Here is a 12,144-nt window from a genome sequence, read left to right on the forward strand (position 1 = left end):
TTCCAAACGAATAAATTTTCGAGGCGTGCGCGCCAACGTTAAGCCTGCATTCCAACTTAATCCGTAATTTAAGTTCCCCGGTCACGGACCGGCCGATGTATCGATTCCCATTCGGTGTGCCGGCCCAACCTTACCCCTTAGCCGTAAGCAAACTTGAGACAAATTTCTCCAACGAAGCGTTTTCTTTCCTCTCTCTCTCTCTCTCTTTCCATCCTCTAATCCCCTTTCTTCCAAAAAGATCGATTCCAGGGAGATCGTGCGCGATCGGATGCTTGGAATGGAGCGAATTTCAAGCCAATTTCTCACGGTTGATTCGAATGGTTAATTGGAACCGCTTATCGTCGTTACAGCGCGTCGTCGTCATCGTAGAATAGATCCCCCTTCCCTGTGTTCCAACGATCTGTACAACACGTATGTACAACTTAATCGCGAAACCATCCTCCTACCTTTCCTCTATTATCCACGGTTAATTACCGTTCGCATAATCGTCGTCACCTCCTCCATAGTGTGGAAATGGCCCCGTCGATTAGCCCCGACGATTCCAACGCGCGAAACCGACCGAGACGCGGTTGTAATTCCTCCCCATCCACTCGTGCCTCTTCTCGTATATCGCGAGTTAAATGGAACGCGGGTTTATTATTAGACAGACCACCGGATCTTCCTTTTCCTCCCTTGTTCTCGACCTTTTCTATTATAGGGAAAAATAGGCAATCTCGTTGAGTGAGCGGCCGCGACGTACGCGTGCACGAACGTCAACGTGTAAACGTCATCAGCGTTACTTTTAAAGGATAAGTATGTAAATTTTGTAAGTGGTCCGATAAAACGGATAGCCATAGTGTACCCTCGGCGGGAGTTACGAGAGCATCATCCACCGGGTGGAAATTGAATTTTGGTCGGGGAACGATAACTGTTTACATTTCTAATCCGCTAGATGGGGGGAGGGGACGATACCGCCGCTCTGTAATCCGTACTTTAACTCCGGCGACTTTGGATTCGGCGGCGCAATTATATAATAAATTATTCGTGGTGTTAAAAAGAAAGAAACGGCGAGATCCGTCGCATCCCTTAAATTAAATCTTCTTGATGATCGGTGAAGGGTTTTAACCGGTTTATCGACGTTCAATCCGTGTGAATAATGGCTCGACGAATTTCGTCGCCCGGATACTAATAAATTGGGGCGAAACGCCGATTCGTCGCGAATATCGGGCGAAACGAGAAAATTGGATATCTGTTGGCGCGATAGCGCACGTGTGCATCGCGATGCCTCGTTAGAACTTTCAACAGAGAGGGAGAGAGAATTATTAGATCTTAACGATCTCTCGCTTTCCTCGAACTCGTTACTCGAGGAAAAGCTGGAGGGAGATTCAGACGAGGTGACGAAAGGACCGAAACACCTGAGGCGTCGTCGTAAAATTCTTCGAAATTATTCTAATAATTAAAGTGCACGATTTTCGAAAAACGGCTCAAGAGGATGATTCGTGTATGCGTTAAACAATGGTTCAACGACAACCGATTCGTCGTAGATTGGGATCTTTCGAGACTCGGTTTCTTAATCATCGATTAAGATCTGGACTCGCGTGTTAATCCCTCCCACGCGTTATTTATCGGATTCCTCGATTGCCTTGCCTCTTGTCCATATAAATCGCGTGACTTAGAGGAAGAGAAGGGGCGCGTCTGCGACGTAACGACCTGTTCCCTTCGCGTTAACGACCCAACCTGAAACTTCCTTTCCTTCCGTTCACAACAGCGATTCTCTGATCAAACGAAAAGGGAATCCGTCTCTCCACCGCCACCGATGGAGGCGCCACGAGTTTTCCTCTTCCACTTGAAAAATGTATTAATATAATATTTGTTCGATTTGGAAATGTCGATTTGGAACACGTCACTCTTTCGAAGAACGGTAAATTCGTGGGTGTCAGGAAAGGTATAATGGAAAAAGGGTATCCGTAACCCTGTCCAACCCTTCTCTCTTCTTCCACGCTAAGCTTTTCTTCCGCCAGTTCTTTTTTTATTTCCCTACCACGTTCCGGGCCATCTAGCTTGGGAGACTATAAAACGCTTCATCCTCGCCCTCCCTCTTTGTCTTGTCTCTCTCCTCTCTCTATTCTCCTTTTTAACCTGCATCCACCTGTGCGTCTCGTTTCACAATAACGAGAGAGCTACGGTCCTGTGTCTTTTTTCTTTTTTTTTTCTCTCTCCACCGTGTCCCTCCTTTCCTTTCCACCACTTTGGCGGTTTTCACCCTTCGTCGCCTCGTGTGCAACCGTAAAGTCCGAAGTGCAAACGGGAGATACGTTCGGAGAGAACGCTTGTTGGTCACGAGATGTTGTCATCGGGTCGGAAATTCCATTTAACCGGAGGAGGACTGAAATACGCGTGTCGTTCCAACCTCGTCCACCATTCTACGTCGATCAGAATGATACGATAATTGAACCGATAAGGTAATTTTCCCACGCAGGAACGCGGGATGGAGATGAATCGTTGCGCGTAATCGGGGAACGTTCGTCTGAAATTCTTCCGAAATTTAATACGTGTTACTTTTGCTTTTTTTCTTTCTCTCTTTCGAGCGACCTCCGCGTACCAGTTAACGATCATCGATGTTCGGCGCGGGGTCTCGTTTTCGAAATGGAATTTAAAGAACCGGTAGATTTTTTTTCCCCCGGGGAAAATAGAAGTGACGTTTCCAGTCGTGTTACCTACGAGAAGAAAAAGAGAGGAGTAAAAAAATATACGGGGGAATATATATATATATAAAATGTTTTTCGCCTGGAGCGAAAATATTTTTCATATTTCGAGAATTTTCTAGAGACGCGTCGCGTTATTTTCACGTCCCTTCGTTCTCCCTCCCTTGCCTCGAATGCATCGTTGTTATTTGTATACGTCAAACGACATAAGTTGGAACTCGCAAATTTGAATGATTAACACGAATATCGGATCGTAATAATCTAGAATAATCTAGTGTAAAGAAAAAAAAAAAGAATAAAAGAAAATTTCGATTGGAAATCGATCTAACTTTTCAATCCAATCGGAAAGAATTGCTTCGAACGAGAAATAGAAGAGTGGCGTCGTGGGGAGAGGATTGGATGGATGAAATTTCGTTATTGTTTCTGAAGATAATAGACGAGTCGAGACATCGTATCACTTACCTCGGTTACGTTCTCTATAGCGGACAGCGAATAGCAACTCCGATTGATTCGTTGGTTTACAGTTAGACAGGATGGCGGTCGTGTGTCCATCGTTGATGGCGATGTTAAACCTACCTTAGAAGCTATACGGGTACGCGCGACCCGTTTGCATGTCGGCTTCTCGCAAACCTGGTCAATACGAGCACGGATCGTACACACGCAGCTTTCCTTCTCCCTCGTCTCTCCCGTTCGTTCGTTTCGTTCGCCTCTCTTCTTAAGAGAAAAAAAGATGCGCATTACAAATGCAATACTCGAGATTGGAAATGGAGTGGCCGGCAATTAATTTTCCCGAAATTTACTTCAAATTCTTCTCGAATTATTTATTTATATCTATCCCTTTCTTCTCGTTTGCATGCATTCGAACGAATACGCATGAATGAAATTTTTTTAATCGATCCTTGGTTGGAAAATTGACGGAGGTGATCGATGAGATGGGAAATATATTCGTGAAAATAACACGTGTACACGAGAGCGTAATAGACACTCGTGAGCGCTCGAACATCGGTGTACTGAAAGTTTCGGGGATCGAGCGATGCGATTTATACACGTGAAACAAAAACCCCTAACAGGGGAGTCAAAGTTTAGAATTGGAAGCTCGAATGTATACGACGTGAACGAGCGTTTTTGACACGTGGTCGAGGAAATCGTTGGTAAAAAAAAACGGAACAAAAGTTTGAAACTCGAATCGAAACGCGTCGCGAAATTTTTTTTTCCCCTTTTTTCCCTTCCCTCCTTCGATTCAATTGAAACGATGCGCGTTAACGCGAGTAGCTCGGTTGATAATACTTACCGTTCCTTTCGTCACGATCTCTCCTCCTTGGCCCGAAAACACAGTTTCCCACAGTGGAGTTTTTCACGATTCTCTATCCCCGTTGAGAGCGGGACGCCGCGAGCAGTGAATTTGAACTCGGTGGTAAAACTTGGGGGAAAAGATGTCCGTGGCCAGTTAACCTTAATTTGGAGCGCGGCCAGTTCACGGTTATTAAGAATCGACGGACCATACAGCGACCGTTTAAAGTTTCAATTCTTTCCGTGCTCCTGCGAGACAACGTGAAGTCTCCAACGTACCAAAAAATATATATATAAATGAGATTTAAAATATTCCTTCGTCGAGTGTTTGTCGAATTCAATAAAAATTTTAAAAAGCACGAAAGAAAACCACGCGCATATCCTTCTAAATATATATTTCGTTTAATCTTCGTACCAATGTTTCTCGTATGACGTAACGGGAAGGGGATACATGAAATTTAAATTTCAAATATTTTCCATTCCGATTCGATTCGTACAACTTTGTTTAAAGTCAATATCGTTTTCGAGAGATACGTTTCGCGGTTCGCGATAAGAAGAACGCGAGACCGCGTTGAAAAAAAAAAAGGGAGAAGGAAAAAAAAAAGAAAAGAAAAGAAAAAAGTGGCGTGATCGTGTCGACCGGTTAATCGGGGTAATTATAAACGTTACGCGCGTTCCTTCGCGTTTGAAACGCTCGAGTCGTTAATTGGCGAGGTACGAGTTAGTCACGTAACTAGCGTTCAACGGGCTAATGAAAGTCCCAAGTTTTTCCAACCGTTTTAAAAACTTTCCATTAACGAGGGAGGCGATCGATAAAATTTACTTGGCCCTTGATCGGATGGATCCACGGCCGTGTGTTGCAAACACGTCGGGTGAAAGACGGAAGAAAGAGTGCGGAGAGAGACAGAGAGAGAAAAAAAAACGGAGGGATAATGGCATAATTGGGACGAAACGCGTTAATTTCGAGGGAAGAGGTGTGTGTTAGATTCGTTTCGATATTTGTCGACCCGTCACCGTCGACAAGGGAGGCGAAGAGGAGGGGTGGGAGTGCATCGAGGTGGCAGTAATGTGGCGGCAACGGGTGGAAGGGTGTCAACGATGGCAACGAGGTCCTTTGACGCTCGTTAGTTACTTATCCATCGGGCAAAGGGTGGGTGGCCGCGATAAAGGATCATCATAGACTCGGCTCGAGGTAAGTACGAATAAAGGGCAGGGGCCGGGAAGGAAACGCGTTGAAAAAGCTACCGTCTGTCTTCCGGGATCCGCTCGTTTTCACGGAACGACCTGAAAGATAGAAATTGCGGCAAAGGAACACACAGAAAGAGAGAGAGAGAGAAAGAAAGAGAAAGAGTGAGAGAAAGAGAGAGAAGGAGAGCCTCGAAGAATCTATACGTCTGAAAGCGAGAGGGAACACGAGGGCAGAGCTGGTTGGTAGCGTTGGTAGCTTCGTTAAAAAGCCTCGGAACACACACTCTCCATTCTACCCTTCCTTTCAACGTTTTTTTATTTATTAAACATCGTAATATATTATAGTATGTACAATAATATACCTATCTAATCTAACGATATCACTGCGATTACAGATTCTTCCATGGTTTTCGTTTCTTTTTTTTTTCCTTTTTTTTTTTATTCTTCTCCCTCTCGTCAATTCGTTCGATTGCGTCGTGAATGCATTTTTTCGCTTCGGCCTTCGTCGATTGGAAAGAAGGTTTTACAGGCTGCCGAGTGTGCGTGTATATGTGTGTGTGTGTATTATGTACGCGCGTGTGTATGCGTATGTGATGTGTGTACACGACGAGCCATTTTCGTATTTAATCTCTTTCTACTCTTCTTCGCGCATTGTTCTCTTCGTAATCGCTCGCACCGCTCAATGTTTCCGTTTCCGCTATACCGTCACATTCCAACTTTCCGTTTATTTAGCTACGCTCTGTTGTGTGTCGACGACGCGGCAGGAGAAACACGGCGTCGTTGGTCGTTCGCGAAACCGAGCGAAACTAACGTCGAAAGAGAGCCAGGAGAAAAATGAATCGATGCCTTTTCCTTTCTTTCTTTCTTTCTTTCTTTCTTTTCTTATTTACTTGCCTTTCTTTCCCACCGGATTCGCGCCAGTATCGATATATCTCGTCACTTTCTCTTTCAGGGAGGACCAGAAAAGACCGTCGGAACAAAGTTGGCGGGGACGCGATTCGAAAGGCAAAGCGATTCGTGCGCACAGTCGAAGGGAGGGAGGGGGTGGAGGCAACATCGAAGCCGACCACCGGACTGTGACAAGACCCGAATCGAATTCTATTCGCAGCCTCGGAATTCAATTCGCGACGAGGTTGTTGTGTCCGCCCGGAACGAACCAAATCCATAGTTTTGCTCGACGCGTCTCTTTTCCTTTCCGTTTCCCTCCGCGTTTCATCGATGCTCGCGATTCTAGGGAAACCGATTCCTTTGATCGTTCCTTTTTTTTTTCTTTTAAAGCGACTCTCTATCTTCGTTTCAACGCCACGATACTCGAAAACGATTTATCGACGAAATTGAATAATACTTAATCGTAAATTATTTGTACGAAAAACGGTAAAAATCCTCGATCGATTTCTATCTTATTCACGCGGAGAACTTTGTCTTATGTATATATATTTATTTCATTTTACTTATCTTAAACTTCCGTTTCGGCAGTGGAATGTATTCTTTTTTTTTCTCTCAAACCGATCTCGTCTCAAATCTAATGAAATAGAATCACCAATGGATCAATGGATTCTTGGAAACGAGTAGAGAAGATTTATCGAAGGGGCGGCAGCACTCGATCAGTGACGCATAAAAAAAGGAAAGTAGGGTGAAAAAGAATGATCGTATCGACGCGAGCGCAATAAACGGGACTCGCGAGGCGAGGGATCGAATCTGTTACCGGTTAATGGACCACGACCTGTCCGTTAGTTTCGCGTACTTTTCGAAACCCGAGGAAAAATCCCCGTAACTTTTCCCCGTTCCATTCCTCGATCCAGCTCCGCGCGCGATTATTCCCCTCCTCTCTCGAGAGTGGCGCGAATCGTTGCCTTCGCGTCGTTCCGTTTCATCGAGCGCACGCGTATCGACTCCAAATCCCTTCGACCAAAACTCGCCCAACGTTGACCGGCTCCCGGATCGAGTTTCGAGGTTATACTTTTCTCTCCTCCTCCTCCTCCTTTTTCTTTTCCTCGCAACTCTTACCACTCTCTGGATCCCTTTCGATCGTTGTTCGCGCCCGCGTAATCCAAATGGTTGGAAGAAAGAACCGGCATCGGTAGGGCATAGGAACGCGAAAGTGTGTTGTGACGAGGGATGGAGGGAGGGGAGGAGGGTGTTAGGATCGGATGCGAGGATGATCACACATCGAAACACACACAAATAGAAAGTGAAAACTTTCGTCGACGTTTTCAATTTCGTATCCGCGGACGGGGTAGTGGATCTCGGCCGATGATCGACGAACTCTATATATATATATATACTCGCTTGAAAAAAAAGAAGAAAAAAAGAAATGACGCGCGTCGAGGTGCGCAGAATCGCGGGAAGAGGAGATTCGAGAAGCAAGGAGCAATGTACACGGTAGTAAAAAGGTTCGTTTCGAAAAAGAAGGGAAGGGGGCGGTATTTCAAAAGTTTGGCGGTACACGGTTCGCGGATCATCGAACGGGAGGATAAAGTTTGTACGAGGGTTGCTCGAAGCGGGATCATCGCCTTCCACGAGCCGCGGAGAGAGTAATTCGTGCGCCTCCATCCGTTTACGAGGGAAATCAGCGATGATCCGGCGTTCGATTATCGATCCGTATCGAAGGATCGTGGTTGGGATGTGGAGGTCGTTGGGCAGGGAAGCTACTCCGTCCGCGAAACTCGATTTCCACGCGGCAAACGCGATTACTAGATCCAGCGCACATCGGTGTTCAGGTGAGAGAGACAGAGAGAGAGGGAGGAAGGGAGGGAGAGAGAGAGAGAGAGAGAGAGTTGGAGCGCCGCGCATTTAAGCGGCGTGTAACTATCATCACCCGGCCACAATTTATAATACAGACGCTATGTACAGGTTGCCGTATTTGGCCGTCGACGCTAATACCCGCTCAACCGACGGCAAACGGACAGATCTGTGGCGCGCAACATCGCCCTTCTCGCCCCGGTTCATCGCCCGATTCGTGCTAGCTTTCGATCACGAAATCGTCCTTTTCCTTCCCTCGTTAAATCTCTTTTTTCTTCGATTACTCTTCCCTCGTCGTTGTCTTTCGATCTCTTTCGAATAGTCGCGCGGTTGTGGAGAACGTTGTGCATTGTCTTTACAAGAAGCGTTTTCGCGTTCGGTGTGTGTACGATTTTATACAATGAATTATAGTAGAAACGCTGCACGCTAGAACGGGAGTGGAACGAGTAAAGTAAAACGATACGAAAGAAAAACTAAAATTTGTTATCAAATATTGTGTCGCGGTATCGTGCTCCAGTTTTTTCCACCTTACCCCCTTACGAATTTTCGCAACGTTTAGACTAATTCGACTTTTACCGCGGATAAATTGGTCGATCGCGATATCACGAACGAATTTGTATAAAAGCCAATCACGAAACCAATCCCGCGAGCTAAAAATCACGGAATTCGTCGAATATTTGCCTCTCCTCCCTCTCTCCCCTCGGTTGGACGCCGGGAATCGATAAGCTTGATAAACGGAACGATCGTAAACATTCGGAAAATTAGAGCGCGAGAACGCGAAATTCCGGCCGGCCGAAGGGCGACCGATTATTTTCGAGCGGCTCGGCAACAATAATTTCCCGTAATCGTTTTCAATCGCGAAACGTTTGCATTTCTGAGTGTTAATCGGGTGGAAAGGATTTGCTGCGACCGTTTTTCGTCCACCGTGGCGACAATGATGCATGCCCGCCCGTGGTCGCCGTAATGCGCTCAACGCCCTCAACGTAATATTTAACATTCGGGGTATCGCGTCGCGTAAAACCGTGTCAAACCGCTTCAATGTTTTCGCGAAAATCACCGGCTCTCGAATCACTGGATGAAATTCACCGGAGAGAGAAAGGATTTTTCTCCCCCCCTCCCCGAATCAATCGACAAGAATCGAACAGATCTCTTCCCGGATCTCTTCTCTTTCGTTCGTTTCCTCTCGCGCGATACTTTTCTCGTCACGGGTTAACCAACGGGCTGCGTATCCTCTGCGATCCCGGAAGAAAGCTCGGGGATCTCACGAGTAGTCGAGTCACGTTTTATTTCCCGGCCAATGTTGTCTCGCGCATCCCCCTCGCGTTTCGAAGATTCGACCGATCGTAAAACGTACCGCGAGACGGTTGTTTCTCGCTTTTACGCCTCTCGTAAATCGGTTCCTCTCACTGCGGATTATCGAACCTCTACCTTTTTCCCTTCCAACAAACAGAACCAGAAATTTCTCTTCCCGGCTCCATCTTTGGTATTAGCGTCGACGTTCTCTTAATTTAAACGTTTCCTTTCTCTCTCTCTCTCACTCATTCATTCACTCTCAGTCTCACTCTCACTCGCTCACTCGCTCTCTTTCTCTCTCTCTCTCTCTCCTTTTTCTCGACCGAGACACGTACGATACCTTCCGGTATCTTCTTCTCGGGACACGCACACACATCGATCTCGATTCTTGGGATTCGAATCGAGCGACTCGTCTCTACGACTCGTTTCTCCTCGATCGTTCGCTATCGATGGCATCCAAGACGAGGCGAAACGCGCGCACCATATATTCCATTTTTTTGACACCCAATCTCGTCGAATCTCTTTCATTTCGTTCCCACGAAACGAAACAACGTAGTTCCATCTTCGGTTGTACTCGAATCACCCAAGATCGATCCGCGAATATCGGAGCTCACCGGCAGGTACGAATATATGTATATAATTCGATTTCGATCGAACACGCGAACGCGTTTCTTCTTTCTCTCGAAAGTAACGAATACCGCTGAGTTTTTTGTTCTGTTTTGTTTTATTTTATTTTTTTTTTTTTATTTTTTTGGGCAGTTTTGCGCGTATATAATTCGTAATTCGATGCGATCTCGACATCGCATCGGTCGCGACTCGTGAGAGGTTTTTTTTTTTTTTTTTTTTTTCCTTTCTCTCCTCTCGTCTCGGTTCGCGCGATCTTAAATTCGACGGACTTGGTCGGTGGCCCGTCACTAAGAAAATAAGGCGTCGCGACGACGATTCGTGCGACTCGTTACGTGTTCGACGTTTACACCGAGGAGGATATGTACAAAATGATCAGAGACACCAAAAGACAGCTCGAGGATAAAATAGGTCCCGCCGTTCCGGTCTGCATCGCTTCTGGTCGCTCGCCTGCAACAAACAAGCCATCTCGTTCTCATCCGCTCCACGTATTCGCCACGCTCTTTTCACAAACCCCTACCCTACCTTCTTATTATTATTTCAGCTACGTATATATATATATATCTGTGTGTATGTATGTGTATTGAAACACGGCAGTCACGCGTAGAATGCTTTGTCTCGATCGTCTCGCGCGACGCCCTTGTATTAAATTAATATTGGAAGTTCTGGAATTCCTGGGAGTCAGCTTGCGGCGAATCGGGATCAAGGGTTAAACGTTCTTTGATTAGGAGTCGGTTCGTATCCGAGAATCACGCGGTATTCGCATTTATAGTAACGTTAAATTAAATCACTTTGGATATTAGATCGATGCACGCGAAATTTCGTTCGCCTAATTTGCGCCCGTGTTTCGTTTAGAATTATTGATTTAACCTGGCGGTGAATTGTCGCGAATAATCGGGATATTTGTTGCAACGAAATATTGCATCAATCGGCCTGAGTTATCATAAAATATATTCTCTAATATAAATTTTAAGTCGGTAGGAAACAAATTTACTACACAAAATCGGTTAAAATATATTTTTTTTTAATTTAGATTTAATTTTATTCCTCTCGATCCTTTATTTTCGTATAATAAAACTCGTTAAGAGAGGAGAAAGTTATTCTTATCATTGCACGGAATTTCAAAGGAATTTCAAAGTTGTATCACGCGGTTAAAGTAAAGTACCGTTCGAGAAAACATTGACATTTCACATGCGCCGATCTAATAAATAAATCATATCGTTTCTCCTTTTTTTCCCTCCTCGATATAATTTCTATTCACGGAAATTTTCAATACGCCTCGGTCGGCCGACTTTAAAGAAGCTTTCAAGGAAGGAAAAAAGATTTTCACGATGTACGGCGTCACTTTCGGAAATAAAACTTGGCGAGATTGTTTGCGTTCCTCGTGGAGAGGAAGGTATTCGAAAGGTGGCAAAGAATAATCCGGATTATTCATTCCACCCGATAGAATTGTATCGCGTCGTTTTCGAATCAAAGTGGTTCGGAGAAGTGTTCGGAGAGCAGAGATGAAAATAAAGGTAAGGGCGAGTTTCAAAAGTTAAAGGTCGTGAAAAATATCTTTTCGCTTCGTTTTTTCCTTTTTTCTTTTTCTTTTTGCGCGATTTCTATTTCGCGAACGATACTTTGCCGCCAACAACGCGAAAGACCGAACAAAAATTTCCTCGCTTGCTACCTTCGCGCGATACTTAATGGAAAGATATAGTCGCGTACTTTCGAATCCGAAATCCAATTTCCGCTCGATTTCGTTCCGCGGAATTTCTTCCAACGATCGACGGACGGACGTTGGAAATTCTCGTCATTTGCATACGCGCCCCGATATACATCCTTCGTTATCTTCCGTTCCTCTCGCACACGTTCGCAAGGATCGACATCGACTTACATCCATCCCACGAAGAATTTTTAATATCGATAATAATCTCGTTCCAAGCTAAACACGCGCGGGAATAAAATATTTCGAGCGAAACGGTAAAGGAAAGGAAGAAAAACTCGGGACGGATCGAAGCCGAGTTTTCGTTAAAAAAAATAGTTAGGGATTGCGATGAAAATTCCGAAAAAATTTCGTTTCCAACTTGTTCGTCGTCGAGGCGAACGAAGTATTTTCTCGTGGCCGCGCGCGTCCTATCGGAAAGGGTGGGGGGAGGGGAGAGAACACGAGAGGGCAAACATTCTCGCCAACACGGTTGAAACTCGTTTGCCTCCTCGTGGCAGGATCGGTGAATAAACATGCAAAACTTGGCGGCCGCGTAATTGCCAAGTTCTGATAGGCTGATTGCCTGAGAGGAGCCAGATGCCGGGTCGAATCTGGGAGAAGACAGGTGCGCGA

General features: G+C 45.4%; 2 protein-coding genes and 1 long non-coding RNA gene across 4 annotated transcripts in view; 1 reads left to right on the forward strand and 2 right to left on the reverse strand.

Annotated features, from left to right (window-relative positions):
- The window catches only part of LOC725557 (cuticle protein 7), a 77,554-nt gene extending 72,338 nt beyond the window's left edge, over positions 1-5,216 (reverse strand). Inside the window, exons 1-2 of the mRNA XM_016914076.2 lie at positions 3,976-5,216; positions 3,147-3,398 (exon numbers count right to left, since the gene is read on the reverse strand). Of these exons, the coding sequence (XP_016769565.2) occupies positions 3,147-3,236 (90 nt within the window). The 5' untranslated portion in view covers positions 3,237-3,398; positions 3,976-5,216. The remainder of the gene's footprint in view (positions 1-3,146; positions 3,399-3,975) is intronic.
- The window catches only part of LOC113218974, a 66,664-nt gene that overhangs the window by 42,232 nt on the left and 12,288 nt on the right, over positions 1-12,144 (forward strand). The gene's annotated exons all lie outside the window — the stretch shown is intronic.
- Positions 5,580-12,144, reverse strand: part of LOC409000 (cell adhesion molecule 2) — a 51,827-nt gene continuing 45,262 nt past the window's right edge. For both annotated transcript variants that reach the window (XM_006561865.3, XM_392530.7), the window contains one exon: positions 5,580-10,271. In XM_006561865.3, the coding sequence (XP_006561928.1) occupies positions 10,168-10,271 (104 nt within the window). In that variant the 3' untranslated portion in view covers positions 5,580-10,167. The remainder of the gene's footprint in view (positions 10,272-12,144) is intronic.

Source organism: Apis mellifera, linkage group LG9 (assembly GCF_003254395.2).
Source record: "Apis mellifera strain DH4 linkage group LG9, Amel_HAv3.1, whole genome shotgun sequence".
NCBI classification, from domain to species: domain Eukaryota; kingdom Metazoa; phylum Arthropoda; class Insecta; order Hymenoptera; family Apidae; genus Apis; species Apis mellifera.